General features: G+C 37.1%; 6 protein-coding genes across 6 annotated transcripts; 3 read left to right on the top strand and 3 right to left on the bottom strand. All coding sequences in view use genetic code 12, as the record gives it.

The window, feature by feature from the left end:
- Window positions 1-86: 86 nt before the first annotated feature.
- On the bottom strand, window positions 87-1,086 carry PVL30_001043 (uncharacterized protein; the record flags this gene model as incomplete). Its single annotated transcript, XM_061119202.1, has 2 exons — window positions 87-996; window positions 1,079-1,086. The coding sequence occupies 2 exons, from the start codon at window positions 1,084-1,086 to the stop codon at window positions 87-89; spliced, it is 918 nt and encodes a 305-aa protein (XP_060975185.1).
- A 327-nt stretch (window positions 1,087-1,413) lies between these two features.
- sgt2 (Small glutamine-rich tetratricopeptide repeat-containing protein 2) lies at window positions 1,414-2,490 on the bottom strand (the record flags this gene model as incomplete). Its single annotated transcript, XM_001528507.1, has 1 exon — window positions 1,414-2,490. One exon carries the CDS (start codon window positions 2,488-2,490, stop codon window positions 1,414-1,416), a length of 1,077 nt encoding a protein of 358 aa, XP_001528557.2.
- Window positions 2,491-3,336: 846 nt separating this feature from the next.
- PVL30_001041 (uncharacterized protein) lies at window positions 3,337-7,119 on the bottom strand (the record flags this gene model as incomplete). Its single annotated transcript, XM_001528506.1, has 1 exon — window positions 3,337-7,119. The coding sequence occupies one exon, from the start codon at window positions 7,117-7,119 to the stop codon at window positions 3,337-3,339; it is 3,783 nt and encodes a 1,260-aa protein (XP_001528556.2).
- A 1,481-nt stretch (window positions 7,120-8,600) lies between these two features.
- Window positions 8,601-10,244, top strand: PVL30_001040 (uncharacterized protein; the record flags this gene model as incomplete). Its single annotated transcript, XM_001528505.2, has 1 exon — window positions 8,601-10,244. The coding sequence occupies one exon, from the start codon at window positions 8,601-8,603 to the stop codon at window positions 10,242-10,244; it is 1,644 nt and encodes a 547-aa protein (XP_001528555.2).
- A 1,585-nt stretch (window positions 10,245-11,829) lies between these two features.
- Window positions 11,830-13,473, top strand: PVL30_001039 (uncharacterized protein; the record flags this gene model as incomplete). The annotated part of the gene is made up of 1 exon (XM_001528504.1): window positions 11,830-13,473. One exon carries the CDS (start codon window positions 11,830-11,832, stop codon window positions 13,471-13,473), a length of 1,644 nt encoding a protein of 547 aa, XP_001528554.2.
- A 577-nt stretch (window positions 13,474-14,050) lies between these two features.
- Window positions 14,051-15,091, top strand: PVL30_001038 (uncharacterized protein; the record flags this gene model as incomplete). Its single annotated transcript, XM_001528503.1, has 1 exon — window positions 14,051-15,091. The coding sequence occupies one exon, from the start codon at window positions 14,051-14,053 to the stop codon at window positions 15,089-15,091; it is 1,041 nt and encodes a 346-aa protein (XP_001528553.2).
- Window positions 15,092-15,662: the final 571 nt, after the last annotated feature.

The raw sequence follows: 15,662 nt of genomic DNA, 5'->3' as shown, positions 1-15,662 counted from the left end.
TTCTTCTTCTTCTTCTTCTTCTTCTTCTTCTTCTTCTTCTTCTTCTTCCTCTTCGACTGCTTCTGATACTATTGCTATTGCTACAGCTACTCAGAGATAAAATCCAAAACAGACTTCACGAATTTAGTAGGCTGCTCTTGCAGAATCCAATGCCCTGAATCAAATTCTTCAAACTGAAGTTGGTCAAAGTAATTTTCAAATAAAGGGAAATACTCTGGCTTGACAAATTCAGATCTATTCCCATACATTACAAGCACAGGTTTATCATACTTTTTGACAAATTGAAAGTCATCTGGCCATGAACCCATGGCTTCGATAACATTGTGTTTCCAGAAGTTCATCACGGGAACTTTAAACATCTCCCTGAGTTGCCCCGTGGCTTTTAATACTTCAAAGTCTTTAGACTTGTGCACAAGGTTGCTCACAAGTAGAGAGCGCATCAGATCATTTGCTTCATAGTTGGATAGAAAATCTCTAACCTCTTTGAAATTCACAACCATTTGGTCTTTGTCGTTTTCTTTCCGAAACTCGCTTGCCCTTGTCTCTACCTCACACATTCCCAACAAGCCATTGGCATATTCGTCTCCCAAAACCATTGAGTGTGGAGTGTTATCAACGACAATCAATTTAGAAATAACATTTGGTTTAAGTAAACTTACCAACATTGAAACCTTGGCACCCATTGAATGGCCAACCAAAACACATTCTTCCCAATTTCTTTCCTCAATAAATTGCGAGACGTCATGAGCCATTTGGATATATGTGTGCGGTAATGCGTGAGGAGAATCCCCATGATTTCTCAAATCGACTGCAAAAACCGGTCGTTTAGAAAGTTCACTCACATGACGGCCTGCTTTGTTAAAGCTCAATTTAGAACCAAAGAGGCCATGTAAAAATAAAACAGGAGTTGCATTGGGATCAATTTCAGTGCGGTGTGGGCGTAGCTGTTTAAAAGACAACTTAACATGTTTCTGAGTAGGCAAGTCTGGTATCTTGCTGATGTCAAAGTTTGGTGTGAATTGTTTTCGATGTCGTAAACAATTACTATAGAATAAGAGCCTTTTCGTTGAGAAACAACGAGCCCATTGTCTCAGTATATGTATTGTAGATGACATGTGAACAAGAAAAAGCTTACCTTGCGACACCAAAAATTACAGTGTTTATATAAAATTCTCTGGTTCGTTATTCTTCTATTTCTTCTTCTTCTTTTGCACTAACTTTGCGCGCGCGCGCATCTGTGAGATTATGTAGATTTATTTGAATAGATGGATTTGAATTTATATACATATACAAGTTTATAAGAAAAAATCTAATTTCAAAAAAAAAAAAAAACAAAGAGGGAGAACAATAATTAAAATAATGATGGTTATAGATTGAATTAATACTCATGACTCATAGCTAGTGACTCATAACTCATGACTCGTTACTGCCATCACCATTGCCATTACCTCTTGCTCCTCCACCCATAAACTGGTTGAGCATTGGATTGTTCATCAAGTTCGACAAATCAGGTCCGTCCGGGCCACCTAAGCCCATGGATTGAGCCATTTGACGAATTGAAGGGTTATTAAGGATATTTTGCATAGCTTCTGGGTTGGACAACATCAGCTGAGCCGCTTGCATCAATTGCGGATTGTTCATCATATCCGCTAAAGATGGCATACCGCCAGCACCACCAGCACCGCCAAACATGGAGCTAAAGTCTGGTAAACCACCAGCACCAGCACCAGCACCAGCACCAGCACCAGCACCGGCATTTGATCCTGCATTTCCGTTGTCTCCTGCACTTCTGTCGCTAGTTGAAATAGAATTTTCCAAATCTTGTTCGACCCTTTTCTTTGCGGTTTCGTAACCTTTTCTCATGGCATCGCTCTTGTTGTCACCTTCAACAGCTAAACCCTTTTCGTAAGCTTCCATTGCTGCTTTAGGATTACCAAGTGCATACTCGGCCAAACCCAATCTTGAATAAGACTTGGAAAAGTTTGGATTCAATTCAATGGCCTTTTTGGCGTCTTCAACAGCTTGCTGGTGTTTTTGTGCTGATGAAAAAGCAGCAGCTCTGTTTGAAAGGTAGACAACATTGGTTGGATCTAAGCCAATAGCTTCTGTATACTTCTCAATAGCAGCAGCGTAATCTTTGGTTGCCATGAACTTGTTTCCTTCTGCTTTCAATGCATCAGCCTTGGCTTTGGTTTCTTCATCCACAATGATTTCTGAAGGTTTCACAGAATTGGACAGGTCTGTCTTTTGAGATGTACCTTGGGTAGTAGCCGAACTTGAGACAGCTCCGCTCAAAAGTTCCTTCAACGATTTTCCACCAAATTTGCTATTATCAGTACTATCCTTATCGACTTCAAATGCATCAGCAATACAATCAATGGCAACATCCATCGACTCCACGTAGTCTTCTGCAATTGATTTATCAGTAACAGATTGCTTTAAAAAGTCAATGATCGACAAAGCGATATCCTTATTTGACACTGAAGACATGGTTTATAGTTATAAACAAAATGCTGTAGTTATCAAAAAGATGAGGGATAAAGGAAAGGAAATAAATGAGGAAGAAGAATAAGAGTGTATATGAAAGTAGTGGTAGTGGTAGTAGTGGTGGTGGTGGTGATTGTGGAGGAGAAGGGGAAGGGGAAGGGGCAAAAATCGATCCGAATGTTAATTCTTGTGTGTGATGGAGAAAGGTTGTTAGCGCTTTAATTTAAATTATTAATTTTTTTTTCTCTATTTTTTTTGGCCACGTGACAAACTCTGTGCTCTTTCAGCTATTGTAATTATTCAATTGAAAATGGAGTCGGAGTAAGGTGGGGGGGAGGGGTAAGGCGGACGGGTTGGCTATTCTCTTTCAATTGAAAACAATTTTAATTTTTTCTTCTCTTCTAATCTCAAATTTCTCAAATTTCTCAAAGCGCCTTATGCCACTTCCTCTTTCTCTCCATTAAGCACCCCCTCCTTCCCCCACTCTGTTTTTTTTTTTACTGCTCGCATTCTAGAAGGTTCTCAAGAACTTGAGGCTTTTGTGAAGGAATTGAGTGCGGAGGATTAGTCAAGAGTAATAATAGAGAACAAGTGAATACAAGTGTATAAAAGAAAAATACAAAAATAAACCAAAACAAAGCAAAACAAGAAAAGAAAAGAATAGGAAAGAGAAGAATGGAAAGGAGAAAGTATGAAAATGAGAGACACAGTTTTTCAAACTATAAACAAGAATTGCTTTAGCTTTGCTAATAAAGTCATCAATCTTTAAACAAGGAGGACAAGTGAATTCATAAGGTTCATTTTTCAAAAAAAAAAAAATTTTTTTCCCTTACCCCAATCATTTCTAGTTCAGCTATTTTTGACTTTATACAAAAACTTTTCAAGCTCAAGCTTACGTTTTCGTAGCGATCTCATTTCCTCGTTGACAAACAATTTGGTTGAAAATTCTAAAAAGCGGCCTCTAAATTTTATAAATTGAGAAAGCTCGGTAGCAATTATCTCATGCAGCCACTTGATATCAACGTTTAGTTTCATGATTTGCTTTACGAGGTCGGCTCTAGCAACAACAAGTTTCTTGTACTTTGATCTTTTACTTGACGCAAGAAGGTTAAAAATACCCTCGTTATCGTCAACCACGGTGTTTGGAACATCAAAATTGCAAGCAGTATAATCTGAACTATTGGTAGGTGTCCTAGAAAGTGTATTACCACCCTCTCTCAGTAAGGCCTTGGGATCTGTTTCTTTTGCATTCGATGATGCCGTTGGAAGTGAGCCTGTTGGATATTCCATGGATCGCAAATCTCTATTGATTGTATAAATTGCATGATACAAGTCTTTCCAGGTTTGAATGTCAGCTGATATTTTAAATATATTTTTCAATAATTCCTTTCCTGCAAGCTCAATCCATACCAAATAATCTCCAAAATTTCCTAGACTTCCAGACACCCTAACAAGTGTTTCATTTTCCGTTAAAGTTTTAAAAGGCTGGAAAAATCTTTCAACGTCAAAACGGTAAAGTAAACTATTTTCAACATTTTGTACATCAATTTGTTTCTGTTCGCCTATTATGGCAACTTTGGAAAGCTTGCTAAAGATCTGAATGGCCCTTCTCATCTCATCTAAACAATAATCAAGAAAATATTCAATCTCTTGTACTTGGCCAACTTTCAATTTCACTTCTCCAAGTTTCAGTTTTTTCAATTCTAATAAATCGGTAATCTTCTTTTTCAGTTCGAGAACCAGTTCGTCTTCATCATTGGTGAGAAACCTGTTGAACAAATCGTTGGCTCTGGAGTCACCGATATTTTGACAAGCTACACTCTGAAATAAGATATTGAGTCTATGGATCAATGAGTTTACACGAAGCTTATGAAACATTGGTGTGGTTGAAATGTTGGTTGCATAATTTCTCCAAAATATATCACTGTCAATAAATGTTGTAAATGGACGCTGAAGTTTTTCTAAATACAATATATGCTTCAATGAATTTAAGGACTTCGGTCTCAGCGCTTTTTGGTCCTCTGCTCTATAGTAAATATACCAATCTCTTGTACTCGGATCATATTTACCATTAAGTGCAACGAGTTTGTAATGCGCTTCAAAAGGAAAATAATGGCTAAAGTAAAATTCAATTAATTTTTTTTCAATTTTTTCAACGTTTTCCTTGGCATACCGTCCAGCCAGGAACGAAAGATAATCAAATATATTGTAATGTGTAGATGGGTCTTCAGCTAAAAAGTCGAGTCGATTATCCGCTAGTATTGACTCCAAGTTTTCCAATCTTCCATATTTGACGTACAACATAAGTGGTGTTAGATGTCGATAGTTTGAAATGTTGACATCAATCAGGTTCAGCTCTCGGCTCAATATTCTTGTTTCTGGTATCCCTTTCAATATGACATGCAATAACGTGTTGCCATTCTTGTCAATATGTTTTTCAAAGTCGATACCTCTACTGCTGTTGTCATTATTGATGTGAATGCCGTCTCTTGCATCTTTGCATGCATCAGTTTCTATCTTTGTCCCATTGCTACAAATATTTTGATTATGATTATTTCTCATTTTATCAAGCTGCAGGTATACTGCTTCGAATCCAGCTTGCACTAATTCAATGTACTCTGGATGATCGTAGCATCGGCAAAGACTAAACAATGGTGTATGTGTATTTCTGTCCCTCAACTCCCAATCAATAAGGTGGCCAATTTTTGAAATTAGTGACATGTTGTGGAATAAATAGTGTCCAATACTTCGTCCCGATAAATCTTGCATATTGTAATATGCCTGTTGTTCCTTTACGGTGGCATTTTCAGTGATTGTTTCGAGCAAGTCTAATACAATTTGCTCTTTGGTTTCCTCTAAAAGTGCACACATGAGCAAGTTTTGGTTCGTCACAACATTTTTTTCATACAAAATGTCATCGATGGTAAACCAATTTGGGTTTCCATCCAAGAGTAGCTTGTAGACGTCGTAGTTGTTGGCTTTCAAGGCAAATGTTAATGCTCCCTCACCACTTATATTGCGACTCTTTAAACAATGTTGCTCAGGGAGCAGTGCCGCGTTCTTAAAAGATTCAACAATTTTGGTTATTGAAACTAGATCCAGTTCAAATATTGCACTCCATAATTCCAAATTTTGTTGTGAACTTTGTATAAGCGTGTTAAGCCCCTTGTCGTTGTCCGACAAATGACATATTACAGCATCGAGAGTGCTCATGATATAGCTAAAATGGCCGTCACAAACTACATCACTTGCGCTGAAGCTCTCAATGTAGAAAAGATGAGCTTCAAAGTTATCGACTTTAGCATGTACAATAGTCATGATAAGCAAGGCCATTAATGTATCGGCATCTATTACTAAATCTGGCGCCATTGGCGCGTGTTGCGATGGGTTGGTCAAAATATTAATTGTATTATATATGATTTGCATTTTAGCTGCCAGAGTTGAGGTAGTTGTTGATGAGGTAGACAATTTTTTCAATTCTTGTACAGCTTGATATATTCGGTGGTGTAATTCATTTAATTGCCAAGGCTTATTTAACGGAACATCGAGCTGATTGAGCGAAAGACACGATAATTGTTCGTATTTTGCACTCGTCATCACTTTTGTTGCACTTGGGTCATAATCTGCTTTATCATCATTGGGGTAATTATATTGATATATTAGTTGCGACCAAAGCACATCATATAAATTGAGCTCAACGTATTCATGAACTAATTTGTCCAAATTCAAGTTGGGGTGGATACTGATAATGTGGTTGATGAGATTATAAGTCGCTTCGCCATTGGGTCTCTCTTCCTTAACACTGTCCAGAATAATCTTGAATGCTTCATCAAGTATTTTGTGAAATTCAATCTTGATGTGCTCTAGTTTCTTGCGTGTATTCGACCGTAAGCCGTAAAATTGGTGATTATTATGGTGAAACAATCGATTAAACTTATCTCCTACTGCTCTTGCTAACAATGGGAAATTTCGTAGCAATTTTTCAAATGTGACGGACTCGTTTTTGATTTTGTTATTTATGCTCTCAAGTGTTAAAGAATTTGATTTAGAGGCTGTGCTAGAGTCATTTACATTTAGTATTGGCGCTAGAGGTAAAGAACTCTTGATGTATGGTTGTCCTCCAAATAGTGTGCTTTCAATGTGTACGAGCATGAATTGGCTGCCCTTGGGAAAATAGTCACAGAATGATCTAAAGTACGAAACTGCGAGAATCTTGAGCTTCAAACTTCGTCTAAATCCTTTTCCTGTGTAGATCATTCTATTTTTTAAAAGTACTTGCTTATTATCCATGGTTTTGTATATCACCAGCTGTTCCTTTGATATAGGAGTAATGGTTGACGAAACAGGGGACCCAGTTTGGATTATGTGGGATTTGATAAACTCTTCATTGTTGTAGCATAACTCCTTTAATAACACCCTGTTGCTTGAACCTTCGGTTGCTGGGTCATAGAACTCGTTCAAGACAAATGCTGACGGTACAATGATTGTATACTGGTTATGCTTTGTTCGCAATTCTTCAACGACATTCTTGAATGGTGACTTGTTGTAATGCGGATTATTGAATATGCAATTGAGTAGATGGTTGTATAGAATTGGAAGATGGGTAGATGAGGTCCTCTGATGTTGTCCCATTACCTTGCCATTTTTTTTATTTTCTTTTTCACTTTGGGAAAATCTTGATACCACACTTTGTATGGAATTTCTTTGGAAATCGTTGCTATCGCCTATTTTTCTGCTTAACCTTCTTTTCTCTTTTTTTTTTTTTTTGGTGTGTGTGCGGTGAGCAGAGTAGAGTGGAGTGGAGTGGAATGGAGTGGAGTGGAATGGAGTGGAGTGAAAGGGTGTGTGGGTGAGGATAAGTACTCGTTATCTCCTTTCGCTCAAAATCGCCGCGGAGATTTTCAATCATTCTCTCTTTTTTTGCTCTTTATTTGGGAGGAAGGACGGTAAAATGAGGGGTGTCTTTCCCGCTTGCCTTCTTCCTCCATAGTGCTCCATAGCCGAAGAAAAAATACAAAGAACCAAAAATATGCCTCATTTCTTCATATTCTGATGTTTTGTTCAATAGTATCTATACTTACACACACACACAAACACACACACACACAAACACACACACACACAAACACACATACACACAAACACAACCACTTAGAGAGAGAAAGACTTCTGCACACATATACGTTCTATCTTAATAAAAATGGCATTCATAGCACAAGAAAGAATGGAAGAAAAAAAAACAAAAAGAGAAGTAAACGATCTTCAATCCAAACAAAAGAGACGTTTATTATCTATACTCATCAATGTTGAGTTGTTCTTTTATTACCTTTGTTGTTTTCTGCTTTTTTTTTTTTATTTTTCATCTTATCGGTACTGAACGCGCCAACATCTTCCAATTAATCCCAAATTAGGAACTAGCCGCTAAAAACAAAGGAAAAGAAAAGCAATAGTTATCGAAAAGTGGGCTTAGAATGGGAGGCGTGCATCTTTTACTACTGAACCATGATGCTAGAGACAATACGCAAAAAAAAAAAAGATTGTACATTCACTGCTACAATTCCTAGATAATAAACATGTGTATGGATTTTGAAAAGGAATAGAGATAGAGAGAGAGAGAGGTGGAGGGGAGGACTACAATCTAGGACAGAATTTGTTTGTGCTCCAAAACTCCGCTTTTCGTATAAATTTTTTTTTAAGGCATCTCATTGTTGAATCCAGAGATAAGAGGAGCGTCAACTGGTCTGATTAAATGCAAATGGACCTATCGAATGTCTAGAAATCATAGATTAAATGTGAAATAAACACATAATAATAAAAATAGAAAATGAAATTCAATAGGAATGTAAAAAAAAAAAATACTATTTTGCTTTCCAGGCAGTTTTGCACCTAAGCCTAATCAATAGATGGGTCTCGAGATATATAATGATGCTGGATCCACCCTTTTCAAAGACATAAAAGATATGGCCCTCTATTTTTTTTTTTGTTCTTTCCTTTCCTTTTGTGGTGTTTGTTTCCTATCCAACATTTCCATAAAGTGATTCCTCAAACTTGGCTGTTTTCATATTTTTCATATATATACAAGACATAAAACAAAAAGCATAGCTTCACAAAAAATGGAAGCAATTAGGTCAAGGACAGAGAGCCATCTCCACAATGTATTATCAAACAAGTCTGAAGTTAGACATATCGATCCAAAGCACAACCTTGGCGATGCGGACTTGTTACACCAGATTGGTTATAAACAGGAGTTGAATCGTCACTACTCCACCCTCCAAATGTTTGGTGTGGCGTTTTCTATCATGGGACTTTTACCAAGTATATCTTCTGTGTTGGCACAAGGTTTGGAGGCTGGACCAGCCGGTTTGGTCTGGGGGTGGTTTATTGCATGCGTGTTTATTTTTTGCGTCGGGTGTGGCTTGAGTTTTTTGGGTAGTGCAATTCCAACCAGTGGTGGATTGTACTACTATACCAATTACTATTGTCCTGATTCAATTCGTGTTCCCTTGAGTTTCTTAATTGGTTGCTCAAACTCTTTGGGTTTGATTGGTGGTCTATGCAGTATTACTTACGGATTTGCTGTCGAAATACTTTCTGCTGTTTCCGTGTCTAAAGACGGAGACTTTGACATCACCAACGGCAAAAGCTATGGTGTATTTGTTGCCGGGATTATCACTTGTGTTGCCATTTCGTGCTCAGCTACAAAACATGCAGCTACCTTGCAAACAGTGTCCATTGTTGTCAATGTTTTCTTAATTGTGCTTTTCCTCATTGCTGTGCCAATCGGTGTTGGAAAAAACTACAGTTTCAACGATAGAGCATTCATCTTTGGAAACTTTGAAAATGCTAGGGATTGGGGCACGGTTTGGAGTGTCTTTATCTCATTACAACCGGCAGTTTGGGTGATTGGAAGTTACGATTCTGTTATTCACGTTAGTGAAGAGTCGAGAAACGCACAAAGAGCTATTCCAGTGGGTATTTTGGGTTCAATTACTGCTTGCTGGTTCATGGGTTGGGCTATTGTAATTGTTTGCGCAGCCTCTGTTAAAGACGGAGACGTTGCACGTGTATTAGCGACTGATACTGGATCACCAATGGCGCAGATTATTTATGATGCCTTGGGGAAAAAATGGGCAGTAGCCTTCATGTCATTGATTGCTGTAGGACAATACCTCATGTCGATTTCAATTGCAATTGCCATTTCGAGACAGATCTGGTCATTTGCACGTGATGACGGGTTACCTATTATTTATAAATGGGTCAAAGTCATTGACCCAAGAATCAAAGTCCCAGTAAGGGCTACTGTCTTTGCAGGAGTTGCATCATTGATCTTGGGTCTTTTGGTGTTGATAAATGGAAGCGCGGGCTCGGGTGCATTATTTTCGTTGGCTATTTGCTCCAACACGCTAGCTTTTGGAATCCCAATTTTGTTGAGTTTATTACCATATGGTTACAAAAAATTCCAACCAGGACCTTTTTATTTTGGGAAGGTGGTGAGCTCATTCATTAGTGCTGTTGCTGTTGGATGGTCTGCTTTTATTATTGTATTGACGATGTTTCCTGATATGAAGCTGGTGGATAAAAATTCAATGAACTATACTGTAGTCATCAATGTTGGCATCTGGATATTATCTTTGATCTACTATTTCACTTGGGGTTATAAAACATACTCGGGTCCCAAGAGTAATTTGGACGATGAAGGTTCCGACCTTTCGTCGAATCATCAGATCGATATGGTTTTGGCAGAGGAGAAGGCCTAAAAGTTATGAAATATAAATCTTGTAATTATAACAATTTTGGAATAAAAAAATAAAAAAATAAATAAATAAATAAAGAATGATATGGATTGTAAATAATAATATTTCGTGAATTATTTGCTTATCTGTGTGTGTGTGTGTCTTAGTCTATGTTTCTCCTTCTCTGCCCCCGTGATATCTATTCGATACTGTACTTGTGTGCAAAATGTGATTAGGGCAATAAGCCTCCAACACGATTACCATTTTTTTTTTACATGACATCAACGTATGGGGTTGCCCATGAGTATCTTTATTATTTATTTATTCATTTTTTTTTTTTTTGCCAAACATTTTTAAAAATTCTGAGTTGCAATTTTGGAGAGGAAAAGAGGTAAAAGGTACTTGGTTCTGGTTGGTTCTGGTTTTTGCAAAAATGAGATACCTTCTTAGGCACCATGAATCTCAAGAAACACAATCTGTATCTAAAGTTGTTGTTGATAGTGCTGTAGCAGTGCGATATGTAAATTACTGTAGAATCTGATGTGCTTGAAATGAGGTTCAATTGAAGATCTCAAAAATACTTGGACATTGATTGATAGTATACTAATGTTCATGCAAGATTTGGTAACAATAGTGATGAAGGCACTATTCTACTGGTTGCTCATGATAACACAAGATGTGAATAAACCTGAATACAATAGAGTTTAGACTAATAAAGTAATAAACAAAAATGCGCTAACTGCCTTCATTGAATTAATTTGAGATTGAACCCGCTAGTGAGAAAAGCCACATCCATATACGCAAATAAAAATAGTGGACAAAAAAAATTTGAAAAAATTTTAGAAATAAAAATTTGAAAAAGAAACTTTAAAATTGATTAAAAATATTGAAAGTGGAAGAAGAAGGATATAAAGAAAGTGGGAAATAGAACAAGGCAAAGCAACTTCCCTTACATAATTGCAATGGTTACCATAAGTAAGGAGTGGTATATTTAAATCACATAAACACACACATGTATATATATATATATAGATATATATATTGGAGAAACTCAAGTTTTGTGCATTTTGAAAGATATGGATTTTGAGGCTCGTTTCGAGATAAGGAAAAGATTTTGGCACAAAACGCTAATCTATCGTCACAAAAAAGAAATAGAAAAAAGAAAAAAGAAAAAAGAAAAAAAGATTCCGTTGAGTTCTAGAGATAACAGGAAAATGTAGAAGAACAATAGCAGAAATTATATGAACTTCAAACCATAGATAAGAGTGAAAAATTAAAAGAGAAAACTCAACGCACATAGCTATGATTAGGTGCATATGGACCTATTAGATGTCGTAATGACAAGGATCAATCTTGCTTTACGCCCTCAACGTGTTATTCTCATCTCCCTACTCAATATTGTTGAAAATTGTTTTCCTTTTTTTTTTTCTATTTTTGCCTTTTCACTATTTTTTTTTTTGGCGATTTGGTTAGTTTACAATAGAGTATATATTTGCACAGTTTGCCCTTGCAATCGGATAATGTGAACTATTTTTTTAAAAAGTATTGTTTGTTTTCTGTTCTTATCCATTTCTTTCCAAGTTTAGTATTTATATCAATTGCCTCGAAAATGGAAGCAATTAGGTCAAGGACAGAGACTCATCTCCAAAATGTATTATCAAACAAGTCTGAAGTTAGACATATCGATCCAAAGCACAACCTTGGCGATGCGGACTTGTTGCACCAGATTGGTTATAAACAGGAGTTGAATCGTCACTACTCCACCCTCCAAATGTTTGGTGTGGCATTTTCAATTATGGGACTTTTACCAAGTATTGCATCAGTTCTTGCCCAAGGGTTGGAATCTGGACCAGCTGGTTTGGTCTGGGGATGGTTTATCGCTTGTGTTTTCATCTTCACTGTGGGATGTGGAATGAGTTTTTTAGGAAGTGCAATCCCAACCAGTGGTGGATTGTACTACTATACCAATTACTATTGTCCTGATTCAATTCGTGTTCCCTTGAGTTTCTTAATTGGTTGCTCAAACTCTCTTGGGTTAATTGGAGGCTTGTGCAGTATCAGTTATGGTTTTGCTGTAGAGGTACTTTCAGCAGTGGCAATTTCCAAGGATGGAGATTTCGACATCACCAATGCCAAAAACTATGGAGTTTTTGTTGCTTGTGTCATCACGTGTGTTGCTATTTCGTGCTCAGCTACAAAACATGCCGCCACCTTGCAAACAGTGTCCATTATAGTGAATATGTTTTTGATTATACTTTTCCTCATTGCTGTACCAGTTGGTGTTGGAAAAAACTACAGTTTCAACGATAGAGCATTCATCTTTGGAAACTTTGAAAATGCTAGGGATTGGGGCACTGTTTGGAGTGTCTTTATCTCATTACAACCAGCTGTTTGGGTGATTGGAAGTTACGATTCTGTTATTCACGTTAGTGAAGAGTCGAGAAACGCACAAAGAGCTATCCCAGTGGGTATTTTGGGTTCAATTACTGCTTGCTGGTTCATGGGTTGGGCTATTGTAATTGTTTGCGCAGCCTCTGTTAAAGACGGAGACGTTGCACGTGTATTAGCGACTGATACTGGATCACCAATGGCGCAGATTATTTATGATGCCTTGGGGAAAAAATGGGCAGTAGCCTTCATGTCATTGATTGCTGTAGGACAATACCTCATGTCGATTTCAATTGCAATTGCCATTTCGAGACAGATCTGGTCATTTGCACGTGATGACGGGTTACCTATTATTTATAAATGGGTCAAAGTCATTGACCCAAGAATCAAAGTCCCAGTAAGGGCTACTGTCTTTGCAGGAGTTGCATCATTGATCTTGGGTCTTTTGGTGTTGATAAACGGAAGTGCTGGTTCAAACGCTTTGTTCTCATTAGGTATCTGTTCGAATTCCCTCGCATTTGGTATGCCAATATTTTTAAGTTTATTACCATACGGTTACAAAAAATTCCAACCAGGACCTTTTTATTTTGGTAAGGTGGTGAGCTCATTCATTAGTGCTGTTGCTGTTGGATGGTGTGCATTCATCATTGTGTTGACGATGTTCCCTGATATGAAGCTGATTGATCGCGACTCGATGAACTATACTGTAGTCATCAATGTTGGCATCTGGATATTATCTTTGATCTACTATTTCACTTGGGGTTACAAGGCATACTCAGGTCCCAAGAGTAATTTGGACGATGAAGGTTCAGACCTGTCGTCGAATCCCCAAATTGATGTATTACTTTTAGACGAGAAAGCCTAGTTTTCTGTTTTCTTTTATGCTAATCATAGCCTTTGTATTTGTACAGTTTTTCATACACTATTATAATATATATAATGAAACAAAAATAAATTAATGAAAACCCTCGTAGTAAAGATGCTCTCAGTATTAATGGTCAAGGAGGGACTAATTGAATAATGTATTCTGCATCCTTATTGGTATATTTATCGGATAGAGACCCTATTTGTCTATGTTTTGTTTTGTTTTTTTGCTTTTTGTTTTTTAATTTGTTTTGGTACTATTGTTTCCTCACTATTTTCAACTTACCCCAAAATAGGCAATCTCTGTTGCAGCACAAAAGATCCTTCACCTGTACCCTCTTTTCCCTCATCCGCCAAAAAAAATAACATTCTGCACAAAAGTCGCTGTTGGTATTTACACGAGGAATAAATTAAATGTTTCAATGACGGGACTTGCGGCCCATAAAAATAGAAACAGCACAGGCTGATTTATAAACTTGACTTCAATCCCATCATTAAGTTCAACTATAACTACAAATTGCATAATATAACCTATATTATAGAGTGCTTTACCTAATTCAAACACTCTGTTTTCAAGAATGTTAAATAGATCAAACCCTAACCTCAAACCAATTCACAAGCGAGACTCCAAGCTAGATTTGATTGATGACACTACGTTGACTTCACTACCGTTTCCTCCACCTCCTCCGGCTAAGCGGCACTCGCTTCGAAATGCGCAATCATTGTACATGCAAAGATCTTGCTGTTTGGTCAAACCCAATGATTCAAAGTCTTTTGTAAAGAGTCCGCTGCTATTAGGTAAAAGCTCAACTCTATCATGGGCTGAAAATACAAAGCGCAACAACCACTACAGCACCGATTCTATTTCACAAACTACTAATGAGGAAATGCAGCAAGAAGCACGCGAGGAATATGATGAAGGTTATAGCTTCTTTGACTACTCCTATGATGAAGCTGACCCAATTGTTTTCGTCGAAGATTATCTCTCATCACTTAACGCGAATACAGGTACTACAAATTCTGCTGCGACATCTACAATTTCGGCCAGTTCTGAAAACTCGAATAAATGTTGCAGCACCTCAACCTCCATTGCTACCCTCAATTCGCGTCAAATTCATCGACAGATTTCGTTAGCGGAGTTCAAGTCGAGAAAAATTTCCAATAGTACCCTTCAGTCTCAGTCTCAGTCTCAGTCTCAGTCTCGGTCTCAGTCTCAAAGTTCATTATACGTACATCACAACCAGAGCCAAGGATGCACTTCAAGCATATATAGAAACAACTTCAACAATGTTCCCGAAAGTTTTGAAGATTTGGAGGCGATCTTTGGAGAGATACCGGGAAGTGAATTGCTCAAGAGTTGCAATTTATGTGACAAACCGCTTTACGAGCTATCCTCAATTATTCAAAATGCTGAAAATATGCACTTAATCGAGTTAATTTGTGGAGATTGTGTATATGCTTACGAAGAGTATTTAGGAGAACAAGCAAAGCAAGGCTATCACAAGACGGATGAAAGTGAAAAACTTCGAGAAAGACTCTTGAAAGTATTTCTTCCACTTTGCGCAAGGTATAATGCTCAGAGTTGGCAATGCTTTCAATTCAATCTGATAACCACTTAGCATTTGCAGTGTGTGCAGTCACTAGATTGAATAATAGTAATGATAATAATGATAATTATAATAATGATGATGTTGATAATGATGTTGATGAAAAAGAGTATACTATGTTTTTCTTTTTGACGGGTGTCGCGAACCGCAATCCCAGTAACATTTTGACTCCTATTATCTGATATCATTGTACAAATTGTTATATATAAAGACGATTGGAATCTCTTCTACCTACCTATCTTGAACAGGTTTTATCATGATTTTGGTACACTTGTTATTTTTTTTGCCATGTACAATAAGTATCGGCTATTTTTACGTAATATGTTACGTAATCTTTACTTATTTTTTTTTGTTTTGTTTTGAATGGAGATAAGATAACGATATTTGTCTCCAATCCTCAAACCTTTAATGAATAAAAAAAAGATAAGAACTAAGACACTACATGAAAAAAAACTTGGTGTTATGAGTTTACTTTTTTGCTAATCTGATAAACCTGATGAATGGTACGGGGGTAATGATACTTATTGCTTCGATCATTCGTCTATATCCCTAGATATACATTTATGTATACATATATATATAT

The sequence above is a fragment of the Lodderomyces elongisporus genome, chromosome 1, assembly GCF_030384665.1.
Source record: "Lodderomyces elongisporus chromosome 1, complete sequence".
Lineage (NCBI taxonomy): Eukaryota > Fungi > Ascomycota > Pichiomycetes > Serinales > Debaryomycetaceae > Lodderomyces > Lodderomyces elongisporus.
The sequence above is the reverse complement of the archived record's forward strand: the minus strand, read 5'-3'. Positions and strand labels throughout refer to the sequence as shown.